Genomic DNA, 27001 nt, shown 5'->3' with positions numbered 1-27001 from the left:
GAGAAGATGGGGAGAGGGAGATGGGGAGAGGGAGATGGGGAGGTGGATGACAGAGTCAGGTTTCTGATTTTTAGCTCGATCCAAGATAAACATTTATTTGTATTCGTCCGAAAGAACGATGTCACACGTCAGCTCGCGCGCAGGTGCTGGGTGGAATTGTCGCGTTGCGGGATCGTGGGGGGTGGGCGGCAGTGGCGGCGGTGGCTTCATCGTTTATCTTTTTGAAGAACATAACGGCTGACCGATCGCGCGGGAGGAAAGATGTCAACAAGAAGGTGCTTCTCCCACCGCTCGCACACTCGATAGCTACACCGCTGGCGTAGCAGCGCGAACTTGCGTGGCAAATCTGTATTATGTTAAACTTCTTTCGCACCGTACGTAGCCAACCATGCTAACTGGAGGTGCAGGGGGGAGGAAAACAAACTAAAACAGTTTAAGACCGATTAGGCTTCGGCATCTTCTTGGTTTTTTCGGTATTATTTTATTTTTATTATTTTATTACTTCCCTTCTACGTGACTTTACCGAAAAAACCAAGAAGATGAATCCCTGCAGTCACGAAAGCTTTAAATCAAAATTTAGGCTTCGGCAACCAATATAATCCATAAGAGCTTTTGTCGGGTTACGGCACGTAAATATAAACGTGTCGTTAAACCCGCCACCACCCGACACAGCCAATTAGCAAGGTTTGTCACGTGAACAAAACGTGCCATTCAGTTACTAGTTCAGCACACCGGTGTTTGAGAGTAAACCGACAACATTTGCAATATTGGAGTACGATGTTTCGTCAGTAATTAGAACCAGCCACATTAGGCGTGACAAACCTTACTAATTGGCTGTGTCGGGTGGTGGCGGGTGTAACGACACATTTATATTTACGAGATCTAACCCAAAAAAAAAAACGTCTCATGGAAAATAAAATCTGGCAACCCGAGTTTAAGTCCCGGCCACGGCCAATGTCAGTGGCGGCAGTATCCCAACTGGTCGATCCGCGGAGGGGAGGGAGGGGGGGGCGGAGGGGGCCAGAGGAATTTTCACATACGCATGACCAGAGGCTACGTCCTCTCCGTAACTAATCCGTAGCACATGACTCTCACATGGACGGACAGGCACGCCGTGACACACACACACACACAGTGAGGAGGGGAGAGTGGGCGGGGGGGGGGTTAGTAGAGGAGGCTTGGGGAAGAAGTTGGCATCAGTAGTGAAGTCTGGACCACTACGGTTTGCCTGTGTGTGGCTGTTTGGGGAGTGGTGTTGAAAGCGGTTTCGCTACTTCGCGACGGAGACCTAAGTTCAACTCCTGGCCGTGGTAAACACCGGTGGTGCAGTCGTACAGTAACTGAACCCGTCCTGCACCCACCCGTAGGTGAGTACACTGCAGCGTGTAAAGCATCAGCACTTGCGGATACGAAGGCTGCTGGCTGTCGTGTTGGCCACACCACCCCCGTGTGTGCGTCTCCGTGTCCCAAGTAGGTGCTCGCAGACAGGACTTTGCGACCGACAGTCTCTCAGGGCTACATCGGACGGCGGGATACCGTTTGGGCAGATCTTACAGATCGCGTTATCTTCTGTGCAGCAGCTACGCACTCCGGCGGAGGGTAGAAAGCAAGCGGCATCCCTGGCGATGGGATCTTGATCTCGGAGATGGTGTGAGGGCCGGTTGCAAGAGCTGGAGGACCTCTTCTCAAGGCGGTTCGACGCCAGAGCCTCAACTCTGAGACCCAGCCCCGAGCCACTGCCGGCATCGTCTGTTGGGTACGGGAGGGATGAGGCTGCCATGGGGAAGTCTCTTCCTGCCTCCCTCCTCCATGGACACGGAGGAGCGCCAACCGCTGCTGTCGACAACCGCTCAGGTGAGCTCAGGTGAGCTCAGGTGAGCTCAGGTGAGCTCAGGTGAGCTCAGGTGCGCTCAGGTGTGCTCAGGTGAGCTCAGGTGTGGTGGGAGAACAACAGACTGGGTCACTCGTTCTGTCTAAATTAAAACTAGAAAATAATAATAGGGTTTTCCCCCTTTTTTCTGGCAACAAAACTTAAACCTTTTTACGAGGAATCGTGTCTGCGTTAATCACAATACTTGTGGTCAAAATGAACCAATTGAGACGAGGCTCAAAAGAAAGCCGTCTCTGGTGTGGACCAATCAGTTTCAAGGACAATGCCAATGTATTATCAGAGTGTGTTTTTTGTTTGCATTTTGACCGTAAGTATTGTGGTTAATGCACACATGATTCCTCGTAAAAAGGTTTCAGTTTTGTTGCCAGAAAAAAGGGGAAAACCCCTATTATTATATTTTGGTACTGGCAAAGAAAAATAGCTGTTTCTCAGAAGCGACCTGGCTACCACAAATGATAGCCCAACGGAGTGGCTTTTGTGTAAATTTATAGCAGCCAAATACCTATGTTGATTCTAAATGTTCAGGTAAAACCCGAATGACCTGGGAGAAAAATCCACGCAACCACGGGCGGAAAAATGCAAAATCCAAATATATAGACGCCAGGGTCAGGATCGAACCCACGACCTCCTGCACACCAGGCGAGTTAGTTAACATCTCCTAGCCACCGTGATGATAATGAGAGAGAGACGCAAACTCCAAATATACAGCAGCAGGCGTCAGGGTCGGGATCGAACCCACGACCTCCTGTATACCAGGCGAGGTCGTTAACATCTCCTAGCCACCGTGATGATGATGAGAGAGAGACGCAAACTCCAAATATACAGCAGCAGGCGTCAGGGTCGGGATCGAACCCACGACCTCCTGTATACCAGGCGAGGTAGTTAACATCTCCTAGCCACCGTGATGATGATGAGAGAGAGATGCAAACTCCAAATATACAGCAGCAGGCGTCAGGGTCGGGATCGAACCCACGACCTCCTGTATACCAGGCGAGGTAGTTAACATCTCCTAGCCACCGTGATGATGATAAGAGAGAGACGCAAACTCCAAATATACAGCGGCAGGCGTCAGGGTCGGGATCGAACCCACGACCTCCTGTATACCAGGCGAGGTAGTTAACATCTCCTAGCCACTGGGGGCTCCACGGTGGCTAGGAGATCATCAGGGAGCACGGCCGTTAGTACACATGGGCCACAACCGTCATAATGTGTGTGTGTGTGTGTTTTTGTCTCTATGAAGGCATTTACGATATTAATATCATCGTAGTGCGGGAGGGCTCCTGGTGTCCTTGAAGAACTGCGGGGAGCAGGGAACAACTTCACAGATCCTGCCTGCAAACTTCAGAATCAGAACCTTTATCAGAATCAGAATTATTTCGATGGGAGGAGGAATCCGATGAGCTATGAAGCTCTTCTAGATTTGAAGCTTTCGTGACTGCAAGGATCCATATTCTTAGGTTTTTTTCGGTAAAGTCACATAGGTAAAATATTTTAATTAATAAAAGTTAAATAAAAATAAAAATCACGACGTTTCGGAGGCAACACAAGACGGAAGCTTGTGTTGCCTCCGAAACGTCGTGATTTTTATTTTATTTTAACTTTACTTTTATTAATTTTAATTTTTTACCTACGTGACTTTACCGAAAAAACCTAAGAATATGAAGCTCTTTTTTTCCAGATGTCCAGTATGGGCGAGTCTGGTGATACATAGTGTGAGCAACAGCACCAGGGGGATAAGGAGGGACACTTTTTGGCAACGCTTCTACAGATTCGGCCGGTTTTCAATTGGGTTGAGATCCCTCCTCGCAACGCAATTTCAAGGTGAAGTTGCGTTCATATCGGGCGATCTTTAATAAAGTTATCACATGCCGCTCACCCCGTTATAGATATATATACAGACGGACAGGTGAATGAATGGGGAGAGCCGATGCATTGATGCATTCGAGCCTTCGTTGGAAAGTGTTAAAAGAAAACCCATGAGTGGTATTTGTACAATTCTGTTATAGAATCCGTGAGAAACCATAGAAATATATTTTACTGGGGTATGCCGACTAACAAAATCATATTTGGCACCCCATGCTTGGTCGATAACATTTAAATGTACTAAAAAAATCTGGTCAACAAACGATTAAGTAACAAAGAAGACAAATCATGCATTCGCATGGCTTCCTTAATGCTTTCCAACGTGCCTTTGTGCTTGGATGCATCTCATTAGCGATTGGAATGTTACGTATTAAGCCGCCTCGGTCGCTATATACGACGAATGCGCTGGTTATTCTGCACATATCTTTTGGGCAACCCTTTGATCAACGTGGCCGATTTTCCATCGCCTATGTCCCTGATCGCAACTCAACCTTACGCCAAAGTTTCCTCCGCATCGGATCACGCCTGCAAGAGTTGTCGCGCCGTGCCGCCACGCCGCGACCCGTTACAGGCGGACAGAGCCAACGCATTCACGCTCACCGACCTTGGTCAGTTGGTAAGCGACGCAAAACCTAAATCACTGGCAATTAGCTGCGAGAAGAAGCGGCCGATGGTCCGACCCAACAGACGCACGTCGGGACTCAACGGACAATCGCCACTACGCACTCGGACATCAAACTACTCGGGCGCGAGTTGGGCTCCAGGTCCCGCTGACGAGCAGTCGGGGAGAGGGAGAAAGTGGCGTGCAGTGGGTGCGGTGGCGGTGAACATGAGATGCGAGTGTAGCGGGTGATGGGCGGGAGGGGGGGTGGTAGTGACCGCAGCCTTCTGCCTTCCTCATCCTCTCACCCGCCACCCCCCTACCGGCACCCTTGCGTGCGGCTCTCCCTGGGTGGACCTACGGAGCTGCTGGCCGGTCGCTCCTCCCCTCCCTGCCCAGACTGACAAAGGGCCGGAGCCCTTTTGCGTTGCTCAGACCACTCGCACCCGCAGCCTTAAGAATGCATTGTGGTTCACGGGACGAGGGCGACAGGGGGGAGAGAGGGCCGGGGGGTGGGGGAGAGACAGACGCGGACGTCTGAGTTGTGTGCCGTGACAGCCAGCTGCGGTGCCGGTGGTCATGACGGCCAGCCGAGTCTTACGGTGGTCATTACCCCGACTGCCCATTGACATATATCAGAGGTCGCAACCGGGTACCCGATACCCGTACCCTACCCGATATCCGGCTACCCGTACCCGGCCGGGTACGGGTACCCGTTTGCGACCGTGGTGCGGCCGGGTACGGGTAGGCCGTGAGTCACTGGTGAGTAACCGTTTGTCACTCATTTCGGCCGGGTACGGGTACCCATTTGCGACCCTGGTGCGGCCGGGTACGGGTACGGGTAAGGAATCAAAACCCGTTTGTGACCTCTGCCATATATCCACACGTCGCCGTATCGCAGAGTGAAAGTCGCGGCGATTTCCTGCTCGAGTGAGACCCGAGACGGTGCTCCGATCGCCCTTGCGGCCACGTGGCAGCCAATTGTGGAAATTGCTTCATCGGCTGCCACAAGCACCTACCAAGACAAAGATCCCCCGTGCAGCCTTTACAGACTGTTGGGGCAAGTGCTGTTAGCGGGTAGCACCTGTGAAGGCCGGCACGGCACACGAGGGGGTGGGCGGCCAGCACCACATTGTTTACACATCGCACCAGGTGCTCATTTGAGGCTGAGTCAACCTAGGAGAGGCCCAGGACCTATTCAGAAAAATCGTCACCGGTGTTGTCCGTGAGCGGGAATCGAACTCTGGTCGCCGGGTTCGGAGCGCGGAGTGCGAACCGTTGCAAGACCGCTCCCCACAACATCACCTCCCACCACCACCAAAACCACCACCACCACCACCCATAACCAGCCACCAGCAGCAACAGTGGGAGCGCGTCTCTTGAGAGTGCCTCTGTTGGATTCATTTGACTGGGCGTGTTGCCACTGCCAGTCTCTTGCCACTGGGAGTGTCTCCTCCGTCTGTGGTAATGAACGCCAACACCCCCCAACCCCTCCTTTGTGCGTCGCTCCCCGCTGCACCGAGTCTGCCTCAATGAGTCGCTGGGGGCATCGCCCACGGAATGCTAAGTGACCCCCCCCCCACCACCAGACTCAATGGCTCGCATATTAAGGAGGTAACTTTATGAAAGTGCACCCAACGGGGATCGCTTTTGCAAAGTGCACCCAAGTGTTAAACATTCGCAGTGCTGGGACTCATCGTTCAGATTCGCAGCGATAACCACGTCGCTTCATTTCTCACCGAGACTAAGCTTGGCCACAGCCACTGCGAGACGTGTACTGGATGTGGTGTGCCGGGTGCGGACATAGTTTGACTTCCCCAACGACCACTCGTAGACCACCACCACGATCACCATTATCACGACCAAAACCACCACCACCACCATGATCACTATCCAATCACAATCATCACCACGACCACCACAGCCCATCAACACAATCACCACCAATATCCCTCCTATCAGCATTACCACCACTACCACCACCACGACCACGAGCACTTCCAACACCCCCATCACTACTATTTCCTTGTCCCCTACCACCACCACTGTCTCCACCACACCCACCACCACCCCCACCACCACCCCCACCGTCACCACCACCCCCACCGTCACCACCACCCCCACCACCACCACCCCCAACCACCACTGTCACCACCACCACCACCTCTTTCAGTCACTGCCACCTCCTCCCCCATCACCACCCCCACCGCCACCCTTTCACTCCCGTGCTCCGTGAAAGAGTATCTTATATTCTTCTGTTGCAACTGCTGCTTCTGCTGTAACTATTGCTGCTGCTGTCGCTGCCCCTGCTGCGGTTGCTTCTGCTGCCGCTGCCGCTGCTGCTGCTGCGGGAGTGTTCGTGAGGACGTCGGCGGTGCTTCGACCGGTCTCCTCGGGTGTCCGCTCCGCCGCTTTGTGGCCACGGTCCCGCTTGAACGAGGGGACACTTTCCATCTCAATGGGCTCTCACCGGGCCTGAATAACGAGCACAGTTTCTACCCTGCTGCTGCTGCTGCTGCCGCCTCTGCTCCTGCTTCGGGCTCTATAGTTCCTGCTGTTGCTGCTGCTGCTGCTGCAACTGGTTTTTGATCAAGCTGCTGTTTGCGTAACTGCTGACGCTTCCATAACCGCTGATGCTGCTTCTTTAACTGCTGCTTCTCCTGCTGTGGTTGCTTTTTCTACCGCTGCAGGTTCTATAACTGCTTCTGCCACTGCTCCTCTGCTCCTTCGATACATCTGCTTCTTTTACTTCAACAAGTGCCTGTGAAGCCTCTGACGCTTCGACAGTTACCACTGCTATTTCTGGAAGTGCTTCCGCTGCTTCAACACAACCGCTTCTGTCAATGTTGCTGCTGCTGCTGCTTCTCTGCTCCTCGAACTGATTCTGCTGCTGCTCGCCGCTTCGAGAGCCTCAGCCGCCGCGTCTGCCACCGCTTGCTTGCGCCGGAGGTCAGCATGCGCCTCGCCGCGCCCCGCACGGAGCCGCCGGCGATCGTCGCTTCCCCGACCGGTGCCGCCGTAGCTCGAAGCTAGCGATCCCCGTTCCCCACCTCTCCTCCCTCCTCCTCCTGGGGGTCCCAGCGGCAGCCGGGCCCGTCCCGGTGCCCCCCACCCTGCGCCGGGCGCCCCCCACGATGAGCAGATGCCGGTCGAGAGGTCGCCTCGCATTGTGCTGCCGGGTCTGCAGGTCTCCGCCGCCCCGCAACGCGACGCCAAGGGGCGGCCCGAGGGCTCCGCGGAGGATGTCACGGAGGTCGGAGAGGTCGAAGAGGACAGGCCGGCTGGGGAGGTCGCCCCCGTGAGCCTCGCGGCGCGGTGGGTCGCGGTGAGAGTCCGGCTCCGCGCTTGGTTCGCACTCGGGCGCTCCAAAGCTCGGGAGCACCAGCACCATCGGCGGCAGCAGCAGCAGCAGCAGGGCCCCGGCCAACGTCGACACTCTCTACCGCAGCACCGGTATCACCGGCATCACCAGCGGCACCACCGGCGCGGCGCTCCCCGCGTCAACCTCTGCGCCAAGTACTCGCTCTTCTGCTCGCAGTTCCTCGTGGCGGCGCTCAGCTGCCTGACGCTCGCCGTGTCGCTGTGGGGACTCGCGGACAAGGAGCGATTCTCCCCTTCCTCCTCGGAGGGTGCCGACGGCGGCGCCGCGCTGCTCCCCGCCGACCCGCTGCTCATCCCGCTGCTCGCCGGCGCCGGCTCGGCCGCGCTGGCGGCCCTGGGCTGCGCGGGGTCGCTCCGGGAGAGGCCCCCGCTGCTCCGGGCTTTCGCGGCCGGGCTCGGGGCGCTGGTTTGCGCCGAGGCCGTGGGGGCGCTGGCGGCGTACGGGGCGAGGGAGAGGGTCGGCGAGGCGCTGGCGCGAGGGGTGGCAAGGGGGGTGGAGCGCTACCGAGACGACCCGGACGTGAGGTTCATCGTGGACGAGCTGCAGCGCGGCCTGCGCTGCTGCGGTGCCGCATCGTACCGCGACTGGGAGAGGAATGTGTGAGTGGTGGGGGGTCAGGTTTGGGTTTTGCAAAATAGCCAGCTTGCTCGGATGCCCGTCTGGAACGCTCTTCCTTTAAATATTAGGAAGCCACTGGATCTATGCACTTTTTGATATAGATTGAAAACGAATTTCTTTACAGCTGCTTTGTGTGTTTAGTTTTTTGTCCTCCCCCCCCTCCCCCCCGTACCTCCTATTAGCCATGGCTGGCTACGTACGATGTGAAAGAAATTCAACATGCACACATACGCACTGCTCTTGCTCGCCGCTTTATTCAACCGCTCTGATCCCGGATCCGTCTTCAATGACTGACCTCCCGCCCCCCCCCCCCCCGGTTGCGCACATGCTGCAGTGGTGTTGCTTTCCATTTGTAGAAAATTCTGCGCGTGCCGCCCCCCACCGATATTCCCCCAAAAGAAACGTTTCTTCTGTTTGGTAAATTCGCTGAAAAAGCAAGTTGGTACGTGCCTTGGCGAGACTAAGCGCGGCTCTCCCATCTAAATAAACCCGGCATCATTAGTTACCGTTGTTTCGGTCGCGTGACGGCACGTACACCGTCCAGCATTGGGGACACGGAGCGACGGGATCGGGTCATGTGCAGCAGTGAGATGGACGGGAGCAGCACTGCACCGTGTCATTGGGAGGCCTTTATCCAGCAGTGGATAGACAACAATAAGATTGTGTAAAAAAAAATTGTTCCTGGGTAGTAAGTGTTATTTCCTAATTGCTTATGCCTCCCAAATACAGAAAATGGCTGTTATTCCCCACAAACTTTGCTTTTGTGACCAGGACAGTGATATTTTGAAATTTAGCTATTTTCAATGAGAAAACGCGGTGTGCATTTGTGTCTTTCGTTCACGTAAAGTCCTGGTCACAAAAGCAAAGTTTGTGGGGAATAATAGCCATTTTCGATACTTTTTAGGCATAAGCAATTAAAAAAATAACACTTACTACCCAGGAACAAAAATTGTGTTACATAGTGTAATCATGATCATCATCATACGTACACGTATTTATTGCACCATTCGCATAGCGCAAGGTTATGGCGAAGGCGCTAGTCTTCACAGACGGGTATAGCCTGCGGTAGAGGGCGGTGTTGCTTTGCGTTTTTTTTACCCAATTGGCCATGTTCCCAGGGTGACTTCCAAACTCGGCAGATTTGGTTCGGCACACGCGACCCACGCATCTACGCACGATGGCAAAAGGTTGTGCAGACGGCGGTGAATACAACTGAGTATTAACCGGGGCAGCCACTGGGCTCGAACCACAAACCTTTGTCGACGAGCTGCAAACGGGCTTCCCGCCCATGATGTCAACGATGATGATTTTCTTTCGCCGCCGCCGCGTCTCTACCCCCCCCCGCCCCCCCACCACAGCTACTTCAACTGCAGCTCGCCGGGCGTGCAGGCGTGCGGCGTGCCGGCCTCCTGCTGCCTGCCGCAGATCGACGGCGAGGCCGCCCTACCGGACCCGGTGGTCAACTCGCAGTGCGGCTACGGGGCGCTGCGCGTGACCGAGGCGGAGGCGCTGGCGCGCGTGCACGCCGCGGGCTGCGCGGCGCGCTTCTCCGCTTGGTTCCATGCCAACGCCGGCGGCCTGGGCGCCGCTGCCATCGTGTTGCTGTCGGCGCAGGTGGCGGCGCTGGGCCTCGCGACCAAGATGCTCAGCGACATCGAGATGGTGAAGGCGCGCTGGTGAGGGCCGGAAGTACGCGGGCAGCTCGCGAGTCGACGTTTAGCGCATCGTCGCTGTCATCGTCATCATCACCACCGTCATCATCTCTGTTGCATCGAGATGGTGAAGGCGCGCTGGTGAGGCCTTCAGTGGCTACTCAACCATCTATACCTTCGACACCACTGTGTCGAAGGTATAGATGGTGATAAAATAATACGTAAGCCCCATGACCCGCATCGCTGTGTGCGGAGGAGGCCCTCATCCAGCAGTGGATTGAGGAAGGAGGCTGTACGTGTAGACGCCGGAGCATTGCCCCATTCGCAGAGCAGCTGTGACCCCCCTCGCACCGGCGTATAGTTACAGAGCTACTCACAGCCTCTCCTCCCCACTTGCTGAAACACCTCCGTAACAAAACGGGTAAGAAAGGTCACACGCACACGCACGGATTCTTCGAGGATTTCCAACACCTGTTTGCCCACGGGTAGTTGGTAAGCAACAACAATGGTGGGTTGTAAGCCACACGGGGAGATGACGTCGCATGTAATGATGCCACGTAGCGATCGTACCACCGTGTAGGATTTAACGGTTGTGCTCCACGCGGATCGAAACGTCGGACACCGTGCCGAGCGATGCGCGGTACAACCTGGCAACGCACGGCGGAGGCTACGCAGCAGCACACCCGCGACAAACCCACTCGGTCACGTCAACTGTCGCCAATCTTCACGCAGCACCGCCGCTCACGGGGGATAGAAGATGGCACACCGGAGAACTAACCCTTAACTCAATTTGACCGGTTTTCTGTAGAGCAAGTTCCTAACGGCAACACAATTACATTCACACTGCATCATCTTTGCGAGAGTTACCGTGCCCCACCCATCACAGACAGACAGACGGACTGACAGACTGACGTGGCAGGAGCTGATGGCATCCGCGCTTTTCAACCTTAAGTCGGAAAGCTTTACGGAAGAAAAACAACATCATACACGGACCACATCCGGGGATGGAACCCACACCCACCTGCGGCCCGTCGAGCGGGTGGTGGCGCGTCAAGGCGTAGGCGACCGCTTCGTCCGAGAGCCGGGAGAAGTTTGCGGCGTCGGCAAGCTCCGCCAGACGGCGCAGGAAGACGGAGAGGCGGCCCTCGGGCTCTGTGAGGGCCGCCGTGGTCAGGGCCAGTGAGGCCTCCTCCTCGGCCTCCCAGTCCAGGTCCCACTCCTCCGCCTCCTCGTCCTCCCAGCCGCGCCCTCGGTCGAGGGAGGGCCTCCCCGGGTGGGTCAGGGTGTCGCGGTCCGGGTTCAGAGGCTCGTACAGCATCTACGAGCCAGCAACCGGGGCGGGGAGGCTCAAGATCACCCGATGGGCGGGGGGCAGAGGTCGCAAACGGGTTTTGATTCCTTACCCGTACCCGGCCGCACCAGGGTCGCAAACGGGTACTCGTACCCGTACCTGGCCGTACCCGTACGGGTATCGGGTACCTGATTGCGACCTCTGGGATGAAGCCATGTTGCAGGCGTGGTTGGGTTGATGCTAGGAACTTGAATTGTGAGAAGAGACAAGACGTTGGGAAATGAGTGACAAACAGTTACTCACCAGTGACTCACGGTCTACCCGTACCCGGCCGCACCAGGGTCGCAAACGGGTACCCGTACCCGGCTGGGTACTGGTAAACGGGTATCGGGTAGGGTACGGGTATCGGGTAGCCGGTTGCAACCTCTGGCGGGGGGGGGGGGGCGGTCACCGCGGTACCGCACGAGGATATTTTGAGAAAAAACGAGGGAGCCACCGGTGGAGTTGTTGGGGCACAGACGCAAAATGACAAACGCTCGAGGGGGCGACCCGGCCGACGAGTGTCTTGATTGTCCGGCAATGGTTCCCATATTTCGCACGCAATTTCGATCAAAAGCATTTCGTGCAGCTTCCACAAAAGTGTTTGGAACCGCCGCTCATTTTGTCTCCTTTGGCATCCCCATTCTGCCGTCTATATCCTCATTGACACTTACTCTCTTAAAATCACCGAGGTTCAAAGTGTGAATATAATTTTACGGCAAAATGGCTGTTGCTAAGGTTATTTTTTTGTCTGTAACCGTGGAATGCTGCGATGTTGTCTGCCGGCCGAGTCGCCCTTGAAAAAAAGAGCGTTCTAGCTGGACGGGCTCTTTATTCGGGTGCGAAATGAACTTCTTATTCCGATGGAACTCGGGTGCGGTTTCCACCCAGTTGGGCTGCGCGTCCAGGGTTTGCCACGCACCACTACTGCGGGGGGCATCTTCAGGAGTTTAGAATTTGGAGAACGAAAGCTCTTGACACGTGGCCCAACCCAGGCGGATAGCCCAACCCAGGCACGTGGAACACAACTCGTATTTGAAAACCTAAGCGGTTAAAATACTCAACACGTTCATCGATCACGCTGCCCCGAGAAGGAATAAATGTACCATAGGAGACGTTTCACGAATGGTCCATCCTTGTGTTACGAAGTTGGGCCGTTGCTCCGAATGTCAGCTCTGGTAAATAAAGAGTAAGGTCTCAGAGTACGCGGGCTCAGAGTACGCGGACCCGCTCATACGCGACCGACCCCGATTCACTCACACCTTGTGACTCGTACTTTTCGCTAGACGCACGGGGCGGCAAGCGAGGAGTCAAATCGAACTCCCCGCCATCCACCCGCACGTGGATTTGACGGCGTGTAAACCGTGTCGCCCGCGGCAGAAACGAGTCCAAAACAAACTGTCGTGTTCTAATCTCGTGTTAACAAAATATATCGTGTTAATATTCTAGATTGGAAGTTTTCGTGACTGCAAGGATTCATACTCTTTGGTTTTTTGGGTAAAGTCACGTAGTTAAAAAATAAAATTTAAAATAAATGAAATTCAGTTGTTTTTTCATTTATTTTCATTTTATTTTTTAACTACGTGACTTTAGCGAAAAACACTAATAATCATCTAGTGTTCGACCTGACCCGGATGCTACCGATGATTAGTGAATCATTTACTGTACGGTACTGTACTTGATTAAATATGATGTACATTGAAAAACATTTTATAATCACTCCTACATTTTATATACTACACTTGTATAGTAATATAGTAGTGTAAAGTAGTATATAGTAATAAAGTAGTATATAGTAATACGAGTATAAAGTAGTGTATAGTATCTTCTTGGTTCTTTTGGTAAAGTCACGTAGAAGGGAAGTAATAAAATAATAAAAATAAAACATAATAAAATTTTATTATGTTATAAAAATAAAAATAAAACATAATACAATTTTATTATGTTTTAATTTTATTATTTTATTATTTCCATTCTACGTGACTTTACCGAAAGAACCAAGAAGATGAATCACTGCAGTCACGAAAGCTTTAAATCGAAATTTAGTGTATAGTATATATAGTAGTACACAGTTGTGTGTGGCTATAGCGTATACACTCGTACAGGCGAATCCCAACTTACGAGAATTTGCGCTTACGAGGGGGTACACGGAACCTAACCCCCCTCCCCAGCGCACTCTGAGACAAGACTGTATATAATGCACCTTCCTTTTCAGGGCAGTGTCGTTTTTACGAATGTACGACGAGCATATCGTCTTGTTTTTTTGCAATATGTCGTTATATTTCGTTGCTTCATCGTGTTTTCCTCAGATATTTTATTTCATCACAAAATGCCCTTAGGAAGTAACAAACACTATAAATAAGATTATACTTCCCGGGTGGAAATGGACAGAACGGGTCCCCATTTCACTCCTTGCGAGCCGCGGGTCTACGCTAACCGCTTAGCTTACGAGATCCGACCAGATCATCCGTCCATAGCCTGTTACTACTGTGATTAATCATTAATTCATGATGTTGATTATTATTATCTGCTTGTGTTCAGCACAATGATCCCGCGAGGGCCTTGAAGTGCCCTCCCTCGCGTCTTTAGCGCAGACTTGAAGGAGGTTTACAGGGCATCACGGCCTAGTCAAAGCGACCTCCTCCTGCTGCTGCTACTGCTGCTCAAATAAGCAGTGAGATATTGGTGCTAGTCTCCCGTTTACAGCCCTGAGCCCGAGGCGGAAATTCCACATTACTATGGCGGGGGTGGCGGGGTCTATCCATAGGACGACAACCACCGTCGACTTCCCTAACAAATTAGTACTAAATTTATCGACCCCAGAGGGTTGGTAACCCTCAACCAGGATTTTCACTCAAAACTTTACAATTAACCACCGGACCGGTTATAGGTTGTGGTGCGTGTGTTTTGTTTGCGTGGTCAACTGCAATTCCTGGGCCCCGCCTATTTGTATACTTTATTAAAGCGAAGAGCATCATTACTTACGTGTCACGTGCAATACTTTGACACACACAACACGAATGTATATACAAACACTGTGTAGGATTATGCACGCGCTGCATTTTTATAACATCTTGCTCGGCCCGGCACACCACATCCAGTATACGTATCGCTATGGCTGTGGCTATTACTAATCACGTGTCACCCACTCCAGTCTACCAATGACCTGTAAAAGATTCTGCGCGAGTTTAAGCCCCGAGCGTGCTCAAGGGGTGGAGTGGCGGCGCAGTGGTTCACGTCCTCCATCCACCTGGTGACCTCAGTTCAATTCCGACCCACGGCTAACACCAGTGGCGAGTGATATCTGAACTGGTCCTGGTCATACCCCCTACCCACCACCACCCCGGCTCCCCCTGACATTTATACAAACCCACACCGACCATCGTGGTAAAGTATGGTCAATCAACCTCGACCAACACTGCACCGAGAGGTCATCGTCCAACAGTGAATTGACAGAGGGCCGTTATCCTCATCTTCTTGTTTCTTTCGGTAAAGTCATCACGTAGAATGGAAGTAATAAAATAATAAAAATAAAACATAATAAAATAATTCTCACGACGTTTCGGCCACAACGCAAGCAGCCGTCCTCAGGTGAAGAACAGGTCTGTCGGGAAGACAGAGTCTGAATGAGACACCCCAGGCTTGGAGCGTCTATTTAAGCTGGGTTGGAGGGGGGAGAGCGCCTTGACAAAATAATTTGCATATCAAGAGGAATTTTGCATATTTATGGGAAATGCAGATATGCGATTAGTACTACTTGTGAAATGCGTAGGAGGTGGCCGGGGGGTTTAAAGTCAGAGGGCCGTTACTTTTTCATTCATGTGGAATACGTGCCTTTAGCAGAATCCATCTCAGCGTGCTTTACATGTCACACATTCCCCCACACTCCCGTGTACAAGAATGCCACAATCTCAATCGCGGAGGCCATGATCTCTTAATTTCAATTTCGGCAGCGGAAGGATGAGTATGCTATTGTTTCCTGGTTTCGCCCTAATTAGCACTCACCGCAGCCATTTACTGCCGAAATTACTGTGCCGCCATTCGTGGTGGTGGGGCCTGAGTAGCGTTCTGAACAGCCCCTACTGGGCATCTGTGAAAAATTTAACCCGTAAAAACAAAGTTTTTCACTATAAATTCTTTATATGCGTGGCCTCAGTTTTATTTTATTATTCATTTCTGTTTTTCTTGAGTAAGAGTTTCATTTTTATCACATTGGTATTTGAAATTAATTATGAAAAAAAAAATTTTCCTAAAAAGTGGAACATTTTGGAAAAAATTTTTCACGAAAATTAATTGTCACGCACAACGAGTCTGTGTGCAAAATGTCAGCTCGATTGGATCACGGGAAGTTGGTTAAAAAACGACTGAAAGATTTGCACGGTCGTAAGCGCGCAAGCAAGCAAGCAAGCGAACTTAATATAAAGGATTTAAAAAAGAGCTTCAGACTTCCTCGGATTCCTCCAGCAGCATAAATGATGTTGACAGGCCCCTCCACGCAGCGCAAATAGCTGTCTAATTATAATTCTTTCAGAATAGACGACGCCGTTACAGACGCCGTCACAGACGCCGTGAATCGAAACGACGCACTCTAGCGCAGTGCCAACAACTCTCTCTAGACGACGGCGCTGGGCTCTCAGGACAGAGGTCGCAACCGGGTACCCGATACCCGTACCCTACCCGATACCCGGCTACCCGTTTGCGACCCTGGTGCGGCCGGGTACGGGTAGACCGTGAGTCACTGGTGAGTAACCGTTTGTCACTCATTTCCCAACGTCTTGTCTCTTCTCACAATTCAAGTTCCTAGAATCAACCCACCCGCGCCTGCAACATGGCTTCATCCCAGAGGTCACAACCAGGTACCCGATACCCGTACCCTACCCGATACCCGGCTACCCGTACCCAGCCGGGTACGGGTACCCGTTTGCGACCCTGGTGCGGCCGGGTACGGGTAGGCCGTGAGTCACTGGTGAGTAACTGTTTGTCACTCATTTCCCAACGTCTTGTCTCTTCTCACAATTCAAGTTCCTAGAATCAACCCACCCGCGCCTGCAACGTGGCTTCATCTCAGAGGTCGCAATCAGGTACCCGATACCCGTACCCGACCCGTACCCGGTCGGGTACGGGGTAGGGTACGGGTACGGCCGGGTACAGGTACCCGTTTGCGACCCTGGTGCAGCCGGGTACGGGTACAGGTAAGGAATCAAAACCCGGTTGCGACCTCTGGCGCAGGAGTGCTTCGCTCAAACTCTGCTCCACCCTGTCCGATCTTGAGCTGTCAAGTTTACTTTGTTTAAGCAGGTGAGACCAGGAAGATCGTTCTCTTTCTTTTCACTTCAGCGGGGAAACCACGTTTCAAGTTCGCCCACTAACTGCCAGAATATGACGCATTTGCAGGCCGGTGATGCGTACTCCCTTGTTCCACGTAGGGATGGCTGCCACTGGGGCCCCCCTATGCTAAACTGCCACATGGCAATATCATTTATTGAGATGGAATGTGATGTAAGGCGCTTTGAGATGCTAAGTCATTTAAGCACATGTCCTAGAAATGCAAATCCTTATCCGTAATTCCTTTAAGTTGTCAAGCAACGTGTTATTTAATTCATTTACCCATTTGCCTCTTTCCTAACATCCTTCCTCCAAGAACTTCCGTCATCAAGCTTTCAGTTCTGAAAATGTATCCAGCCCACATCTGTAGCCTTTTTTAGATCATCATACACAGCATCATCACATGATTACAAGCTGCATCATTACACACACAGCAACATCAACAGAAATTCCTTCAGCAAGCTTCTTTCACCTCTGATCACGAGCCCAATCCACGTGTTTAGCCATTCTCCATTGTGCGCTTAAGCGCCAGGGTTGGTCACAGAGCAGCTGGGCTGTGGGCTGGGGGCTGGGAGCTGGGGGCTGGGGGCTGGGAGCTGGGGGCTGGGGTACCTGGATATCCTCCAGTGTGGTATGATAGTGCGGCAGCAGCGCCGAGTCCAGGGACTCGGAGAACTTCCAGAAGTCTTCTCGCTCGCCTTCGGGCAGATCCTGCGCAGGAGAGGATGACAAAATGGGATGCGGGGCCCACGGGGACAATGGGAGCACAGGACAGCCTGGACCAAACCCTCAATCAGGGGTGGGGGAAGCTAGTCCCGAGGGCCGAATGAGACTTTAAAATACCAATGGCGGGCAACCAGCCACTTCTGTCACTGCAAGATGTGACCGAGTGTGTTCATTAGAGTTTATCCAGGCCAAAATAATTTCCCTCTAGTACCCGATCAGTGCAGCCGAGATGCTTACAATGCTGCATAACATTTGGAAGTGGTAGGCGTCATGTGACTGTGGGCCGCATGAAATAAAGTCAAGGACGGTATCCCATACGGGATCATGACGGCCACGTGAGGCCTACCAATTCTATACGGCCCACAAGCGACATTTATCCGCCACTACAGGCGTCTTAGCCGAGAGCAGAGGTCGCAAACGGGTTTTGATTCCTTACCCGTACCCGGCCGCATCAGGGTCGCAAATGGGTACCCGTACTCGTACCCGGCTGGGTACGGTTACCCGTTCCCTACCCGTACCCGTACCCTACCCGAAATGAGTGACAAACGGTTACTCACCAGTGACTCACGGCCTACCGGTACTCGTACTCGGCCGCACCAGGGTCGCAAACGGGTACCCGTACCCGTACCTGGCCGGGTACGGGTAGCCGGGTATCGGGTACCCGTACCTGGCCGGGTACAGGTAGCCGGGTATCAGGTAGGGTACGGGTATCGGGTACCCGGTTGCGACCTCTGGCCGAGAGAGAAGGAGTGCCCTCCTTCCACCCCTCTCCCAGGCCTCTGCCACCCCGTCAGGAAGATACTCCCCACCTCTGCTGTAGGTCCGACCAATGGCAGAGCCAGGATTTTCAGATAGGGGGGGGCAACCCCTCCAGCAATGAAAAATGATAGAGGAGTTGTTAGCAAGTGAGGACTTGTCCCTTGCTTTCTATTCGACGCAGCCATCGATCGAGGGTCGAATTCGAACCGCGTTGTGAGATCGGTATCGCGCTCGCTGAAGGTGAATGCCTTCAGGGAAGTCATGGACTGTATACGCAACTGCGCACAATTCTGTGTGTCACTTATAACCGCTTTGCCGTTACTTATTGCCAATTATGGACTCAGCCTATCGTTCTATCATCTCATAGAGTCCCTGGCACGTAATAATATGCTACACAGTGGCAGTGGGGGTCGCAAAATGCCGATTTATTACTAATAAACCCCAATGATCCGATCGAAATCCCTAATTTCGATCGGTTCATTGGGGGGGGCACGTGCCACCCCACCCCCCCCCCCACTGGCTCCGCCAATGGGTCCGACCATTTCCGTCCAGTGCTCGCTGAGTTGCATTGGCTTCTGGTTGCTGAACGAATACATTATAAGGTTGCACTCATTACACACAAAGTGTTTGCCTCAAATGAACTACAATACTTTGCTGATCTCATCAAGGAGCATAAATCATCACACGAACTCCGGTCATTCTGGCAGTGGATTTTGGATAGCCATTGAACAAAGACGGCCACTGCATTGCGCACTTTCAGATACGCTTCTGCGGCCGTCTGGAACGCTCTTCCTTCCGATATTCAGAAGCCACTGGAGCTTTGCACTTTTAAATGGACTACATTGAAAAATAATTTCCTTAAAATCGTTTTGCGTGTGTTTAGTTTGTTGCCCTTCCTCCGCACCTCCGATTAGCACAGTTGGCCACGTACGGTGCGAAAGAAGTTCAACATACATACACACGTAGGCCCACACCTTTGCGAGCATCGACGTGAGCTTGGCCCTCGTCACGGGCACGTATCGCTCCGTGTAGGTGCTGTGCGTGCCATCTCCCACCGCCTCCCTCCTCCTCCGCGTCCTCTTCGCCTCCTCCACCTTCTTGACCAGACTGGCGACGTCACCCACGACCTCCGAGGTATCTCTTGCCCCGGTGGAGACCTCGCTAAAGCTACGCGACCTGACCCCGGCGAAGGTCACGGCCGCCACCCTCCTGGCCACGACTCTGGACGCGACCTCTCGCAGGCGCAGCAAGGAGAGGCAGGCGCAGGGCATGGCGGCGATGGGGTGGAGAGGTCGGCGCTCCGAGTCTGCGGGGAAACGGGGATGGCAGAGGCGGGGTATTAGGTAGACTTGTATGCAGTGAGCGAAAAAAGTATTTGATCCCCTGCTGATTTTGTACGTTTGCCCACCGACAAAGAAATGATCAGTCTATAATTTTAATGGTAAGTTTATTTTAACAGTGAGAGACAGAATAACAACAACAAAATCCAGAAAAACGCATGTCAAAAATGTTATAAATTGATTTGCATTTTAATGAGGGAAATAAGTACTTGACCCCTCTGCAAAACATGACTTAGTACTTGGTGACAAAACCCATGTTGGCAATCACAGAGGTCAGACGTTTCTTGTAGTTGGCGCTGATATGCCGATACATGGACAATTCATATACCTGCTGGGGAAGCTTCTTACCTGCTTGTTTTAATGTAGCTGTCTAAATCCAGATCACGAAGGTTCTAGATTGTCGTAATGATCAGTATCCTTTACACGTGGCTTTTTTTATCTCTCCGCACTTGGTAGCACACTTGACTGCACACTCCACTCTGCGGCCAGCTGCTGTTGTCAAACCAACATAAATATGTACAAGAGGCACTGGGCCTTTGCACTTTAGCAAACAAACAAAATAAAAGCCCACGTGTTTTTAAACTTATGGATTTTTGGCCTATGATATTTTTTTGTCCGTTAAGATGGGTTTTGTCGCATCCTTGAGAGGGCTTTATATTCTCAAGAGTCTGAATTTGGCCACAGCGATTTAAACAATTTTATTTTATTTACAGCTTTTGTGTGCAGTTATTCGTGACCCGGCTGAGACATTCAATTAAAATACTTTGCGCGTGCTCGCAATTTATGATCATCCAGTAGGTGTAGGCCGCCGATGGGTTTCTTTATCTCTCTCCCTGTTGGTGCTCCGTGCCCTCTGTGACGGTTCCCGTTCCGCTGTAATGTCCACTGACGCCTACTTTATTGAGGGCTATAATTGGCACGTAAAATAAAGGTTGATTGTTTGAAACACGCCTGAGAAGTCAGCTTAACCGCTGGTGTCTGAAACCTGGGATCAAGGCCAGGTGTTGGCTAAGCGCTCTGACCTTTCGGCCTTCTTGGCCTCCCTTGCTGGAGTGGTCAAAGCTGTTGTTGGAGTGATACTGTGTCAACGCTTTGTCAAGAATGTTTGCCTCCTGCTAAACAAATGCACAGATTTGTGAACAAGTTTACGAGCCAATGTGACAAGTTCACGAACACTTTGGCACACCGGTTGAAGGTCGCATCAGCACAACATCATCACCACCTACGTGTTGACAATTCAACGTTGATTTTTTTCTTTCTTCAGGAGGTGCAAACCCCCACCATAGCAATGTGGAATTTCTATGACAGTCACCATTGGAACCTCATTTGCCAGTAAAAAATATGATAATTGTTTTTTTACCCTTCTATCTGGCAACAAAACTGACACCTTTTCTACAAGGAGTCATGTTTGTATAGACCACAATACCTGCAGCCATAATGCAAACAAAAAACACAACTCTGATAATGTATGCACTGTCCTTGAAGTTGATTGGTCCACACCCGAGACAGCTTTCCTTAGAGCCTAGTCTCACATGGGTTGGACCAGATGACGCCAAAAGGTGTCAGTTTTGTTGCCAGATAGAAGGGTAAAAAAACAATTATTCTATGACAGTCTTAGGGCCACCAGTGGGAGATGAGAACTGTCCAATGCTTGACTGAGTGGGGTGACTGAGTGGGGTGACTGAGTTTTGGTGATTTGTGATACGGGTGGCTGTAGGGACAGGGGGGAGAGAGAGATGCAAGCAGCTGCCACTGCCATCCATTAATTTGACCGCAGTGGGGACAAGCCAGCAATGAAAACAACAAGGGAGGTGACAGCAAGGGAGGTGACAGCAAGGGAGGTGACAGCAAGGAAGGTGACAGCAAGGGAGGTGACAGCAAGGCGAATCAGTAGCACGCAAGAGACAGCTGGAACGAGATACAGCAGAATGCAAGCCACAGCCAGGGAGACAGCAGTAGGGACAGCAGAAATCCATGGCAAGATACCGCAAAATCATCAGAACCAGGCGCAGACAACAGCAGCAATAGCAACGACAGCAAATGCACATTGAAGCCTTATGCACAACGACTGCAACAGCAAAGGCAACGCCATATCAGCAATACGCATAGCTTGACAATAGCTACAGTACCGTATATACTACAGCGTATACAGTGCACCACGTGCAGTACTGTATGTACACACACACAGCACATGCTGTGTGTGTGTGTGTGTACACTCTGCTGTGTATGTATGTATGGTGTGTGCATACATACTACACACATCTGTGTGTATATACACACACACACAGCATGGATACATACACACAGTACACACATCACACCCCCCAGCTTTGAGAGTTCACACAGTACATGCAGTACTGCATACATCCAGCATATGCGGTGTGTGTACAGCACACACACACACAGTGTTACACTGTGTGTGTGTGTGCTGTACACACACACACACACAGCATGCGGTACACACAGTCCACACAGCATCCATGTACAGCACACACAGAGTACGCAGCCTACACAGCGCAGCATAAACACACAGCACGTACAGTACACACACCACTATAGTACATACAGCACTCACAGTACATACGGCGCGTACAGTACACACCGCGCGTATAGTACATACGGCGCGTACAGTACACGCGCGGCACGTACAGTACATACAGCACATACAGTACACACAGGCACGTACAGTACATCCACATATAGTACACACGGCACGTACAGTACACACACCACGTACAGTACACACGTACAGTACACACGCGGCACGTACAGTATACACACACGGCACGTACAGTACATGCGTACAGTACACACACGGCACGTACAGTACACACACGGCACGTACAGTACACACGGCACGTACAGTACACACGGCACGTACAGTACACACGGCACGTACAGTACACACACACGCGGGATACGCACCACGACTCCTTCCCTCCTCGTCTAAACCTCCTCAGCCTCCTCCTCCTCCACGTCCTCGGAGCAAAGCAGCTCGGAGACTGCACGGCCGCTGCTGCTGCTGTTGTTGCTGCTGCTACTGCTGCTGCTGTTGTTGCTGCTGCTGTTGTTGTTGTTGTTGCTGCTGCTGTTGTTGTTGTTGTTGCTGCTGCTGCTGTTGTTGTTGCTGCTACTGCTGCTGCTGTTGTTGCTGCCGCTGCTGCTGCTGTTGTTGCTGCTGCTACTGCTGCTGTTGTTGCTGCTGCTGTTGTTGTTGTTGTTGCTGCTGCTGTTGTTGTTGTTGTTGTTGCTGCTGCTGCTGTTGTTGTTGCTGCTACTGCTGCTGCTGTTGTTGTTGCTGCTGCTACTGCTGTTGTTGTTGCTGCTACTGCTGCTGTTGTTGTTGCTGCTACTGCTGTTGTTGTTGCTGCTACTGCTGTTGTTGTTGCTGCTACTGCTGCTGTTGTTGTTGCTGCTGCTACTGCTGCTGCTGTTGTTGTTGCTGCTACTGCTGCTGTTGTTGCTGCGGCTGCCGCTTCTGCTGTGAGTGCCGTAGTCAGCAGCAGGCAGACTCAGTTATACTGGAGCCATTAAAAATAGATCAGTCCAGATCCTCCACTCACTCAGTCCCTCACACAGGGGGGTGACTGTCACACTCAGTCACTCACACTCCACACAGAGGGGGGGGGTCACTCACACTCCACTCAGAGAGGGGATGTCACTCACACTCCACACAGAGGGGGGGGGGGGTCACTCACACTCCACACAGAGAGGGGATGTCACTCACACTCCACACAGAGGGGGGGGGGTCACTCACACTCCACACAGAGGGGGGGGGTCACTCACACTCCACTCAGAGGGGTGACTGTCACACTCAGCCACTCACCCTCCACACAGAGGGGGGGGGGTCACTCAGTCACTCACACTCCACACAGAGGGGGGGGGGGTCACTCACACTCCACTCAGAGGGGGGGGGGGGGTCACTCAGTCACTCACACTCCACTCAGAGGGGGGGGGGGGGGGTCACTCAGTCACTCACACTCCACACAGAGGGGGGGGGTCACTCACACTCCACTCAGAGAGGGGGGGGGTCACTCACACTCCACTCAGAGGGGGGGGGTCACTCACACTCCACTCAGAGGGGGGGGGGGTCACTCAGTCACTCACACTCCACACAGAGGGGGGGGTCACTCAGTCACTCGCACAGGGGGGTGACTGTCACACTCAGTCACTCACACTCCACTCAGAGGGGGGGGGGGTCACTCAGTCACTCACACTCCACACAGAGAGGGGGGGTCACTCACACTCCACACAGAGGGGGGGGTGGGTCACTCACACTCCACACAGAGGGGGGGAGGTCACTCACACTCCACTCAGAGAGGGGGGGGTCACTCACACTCCACACAGGGGGGGGGTCACTCACACTCCACACAGAGGGGGGGGGGTCACTCACACTCCACTCAGAGGAGTGACTGTCACACTCAGTCACTCACACTCCACTCAAGAGGGGTGACTGTCACACTCAGCCACTCACCCTCCACACAGAGGGGGGTGACGTCACTCAGTCACTCACACTCCACTCAGAGGGGTGACTGTCACACTCAGTCACTCACACTCCACACAGAGGGGGGGTGACGTCACTCAGTCACTCAAACTCCACACAGAGGGGTGACTGTCACACTCAGTCACTCACACTCCACTCAAGAGGGGTGACTGTCACACTCAGTCACTCACACTCCACACAGAGGGGGGTGACGTCACTCAGTCACTCACACTCCACTCAGAGGGGTGACTGTCACACTCAGTCACTCACACTCCACACAGAGGGGGGGTGACGTCACTCAGTCACTCAAACTCCACACAGAGGGGTGACTGTCACACTCAAGTCACTCACACTCCACACAGAGGGGTGACTGTCACACTCAGTCACTCACACTCCACACAGAGGGGTGACTGTCACACTCAAGTCACTCACACTCCACTCAGGGGGGTGACTGTCACACTCAGTCACTCACACTCCACACAGAGGGGTGACTGTCACACTCAGTCACTCACACTCCACACAGAGGGGTGACTGTCACACTCAGTCACTCACACTCCACACAGAGGGGTGACTGTCACACTCAGTCACTCACACTCCACACAGAGGGGTGACTGTCACACTCAAGTCACTCACACTCCACTCAGGGGGGTGACTGTCACACTCAGTCACTCACACTCCACACAGAGGGGTGACTGTCACACTCAGTCACTCACACTCCACATAGAGGGGGGGGGGTGACGTCACTCAGTCACTCACACTCCACACAGAGGGGTGACTGTCACACTCAATCACTCACACTCCACACAGAGGGGGGGTGACGTCACTCAGTCACTCACACTCCACACAGAGGGGTCACTGTCACACTCAGTCACTCACACTCCACACAGAGGGGGGGGGGGTCACTCACACTCCACACAGAGGGGTGACTGTCACACTCAGTCACTCACACTCCACACAGAGGGGGGGGTGACGTCACTCAGTCACTCACACTCCACACAGAGGGGTCACTGTCACACTCAGTCACACTCCACACAGAGGGGGGGGGTCACTCACACTCCACACAGAGGGGTGACTGTCACACTCAGTCACTCACACTCCACACAGAGGGGTGACTGTCACACTCAGTCACTCACACTCCACACAGAGGAGTGACTGTCACACTCAGTCACTCACCCTCTCACACTGCTGAGCGATGTCTCCGCTTGCGCAGGCGTTCCCTTCCAAATCGATTCCTTGCCCGCGGCAACCCCATAAATCTGTTATGTTTCGATTCCATCCGTCCTGTTTGTTTATCGCGTTGCGTTTTCATTATGAAACCGGTGGTTCTTCACCTTGGCTGCAGCCACGCACCGCGATGGCTCTCAGAGAGAATCTCGCACTCCCAGATGAAGAACCACTGGCTTGTCCAGCACACACGTGACAATACAGACTAAGGGGCCGTCCATAAATGACGTCACCCACCTGGGGGGGGGGGGGTGTCAGACATTTGTGACGATGTGTGACGAGGGGGGCGGGGGGGGGGTTTAGAATTGTGACGTCACATCAGAATGTGCAACTTTAAATAAATATAGACAACACGTTCTACTTAATTAAGTTTTAAATACATATTTGAAGCATGTTTTATTTTTTGGGTGGGGGGGGGGGCAGAGCTTTGTGACGTCATATTTGAGGTGGGGGGGTTTGACTTTTTGTGACGCCGTGTGACGAGGGGGGGGGGTCAAAAATCGTCCGAAATCGCGTGACGTCATTTATGGACGGCCCCTAACCCCGCAGTACAGCACTCACCAAAAATTACAAACGAAATGGGCAGTACAGATTCAGGCGAGACAAATTCCGTTCGGACACGCTGTACAGAACGGGCAGTACATATTGCAGGAGATTGAAGGGCACAAAGTGAAGACAGTTTAACACGCCAGACAACAACATCATCATCATTACCTACGTCGTAATAATCGTGAAGCCGATTCCGGATCGAGTTTTGGGCTGGGGTAAATGTTACATAACTTCTACGATTGAAACGGAGCGGTTGGGCAATGTCAGTCATCTGAACACTCAAACCCAAACCCCTATCGATAAACAGCTACCCCCCCCCCTTCCCCCCCCCCATAGCCTTAGGGGCCGTCCATAAATGACGTCACGCGATTTTGAACGATTTTTGACCCCCCCCCCCTCGTCACACACCGTCACAAAAAGTCAGACCCCCCTTTAAATATGACGTCACAAAGCTCAAATAAAACATGCTTCAAATCGCTTTAAACTATTGTCATTGTAGTGCGTATTTAATGTGGCGCTGCACTCTGATGTTGTAGGAGAAAACATTTATTAAAAAGTCTATTTAATTAAGTAGAACGTGTTGTGTCTATATTTATTTAATGTTGCGCATTTTGATGTGACGTCACATTTCTTACCCCCCCCCCCTCGTCACACATCGTTACACATGTCTGACCCCCCCCCCCAGGCGTGACGTCATTTATGGACGTCCCCCGAGCCACGAGAAATTAGCCCTTTTGGGTATGAAAAGCCACAGACGAACCTTTACGTGTTCAAGTTCAAGTATTAGGTGGGATGTAAGTACTTACAATTAGTTTTCATAAATATTCAAATAAACAATATTATAACTAGACAGTACTGCACCTCTAAAAATCATAATACTCGGCGCCCGAAACGTCACCTATTTATCGTTATTTTCCTTTTAAGGACAGTTTTTAAATCTCCCTACGATTGCGTTTAGTAAAAAAAAGAAATTGGTGATTTAAAGCTTTCGTGACTGCAGGGATTCATATTCTTGGTTCTTTCGGTAAAGTCACGTAGAAGGGAAATAATAAAAATATAAATATAAAACAAAACAAAAATTACATTTTTTATATTTATATTATTTTATTAAAACAATAAAAAATGTTTTTTATATTTATATTATTGTATTAAAACAATAAAGCATTTTAATTTGTTTTTTATATTTATTTCATTTCATTATTTCCCTTCTACGTGACTTTACCGAAAGAACCAAGAATATAAAGAAATTGTTGTCATT

The 27001-nt window shown here is 52.0% G+C and overlaps 2 protein-coding genes across 2 annotated transcripts in view; one reads left to right on the top strand and one right to left on the bottom strand.

The window, feature by feature from the left end:
* TMEM143 (transmembrane protein 143) overlaps positions 1-23218 on the bottom strand; it is a 30226-nt gene extending 7008 nt beyond the window's left edge. The window contains exons 1-4 of the mRNA XM_078610989.1: positions 22413-23218; positions 19122-19453; positions 17275-17373; positions 11029-11325 (exon numbers count right to left, since the gene is read on the bottom strand). Coding sequence (XP_078467115.1) covers positions 11029-11325; positions 17275-17373; positions 19122-19418 — 693 coding nt within the window. The 5' untranslated portion in view covers positions 19419-19453; positions 22413-23218. The remainder of the gene's footprint in view (positions 1-11028; positions 11326-17274; positions 17374-19121; positions 19454-22412) is intronic.
* LOC144730295 (tetraspanin-10-like) lies at positions 1164-11733 on the top strand. The gene is made up of 3 exons (XM_078610991.1): positions 1164-1854; positions 7543-8336; positions 9714-11733. Exons 1-3 carry the CDS (start codon positions 1768-1770, stop codon positions 10033-10035), a joined length of 1203 nt encoding a protein of 400 aa, XP_078467117.1. The 5' UTR covers positions 1164-1767; the 3' UTR covers positions 10036-11733.
* Positions 23219-27001: the final 3783 nt, after the last annotated feature.

This window comes from Lampetra planeri, chromosome 35 (genome assembly GCF_965212315.1).
Source record: "Lampetra planeri chromosome 35, kcLamPlan1.2.h2, whole genome shotgun sequence".
Lineage (NCBI taxonomy): Eukaryota > Metazoa > Chordata > Hyperoartia > Petromyzontiformes > Petromyzontidae > Lampetra > Lampetra planeri.
Note: the sequence above shows the minus strand (reverse complement) of the source record. Positions and strands in the feature narration are given on the sequence as shown.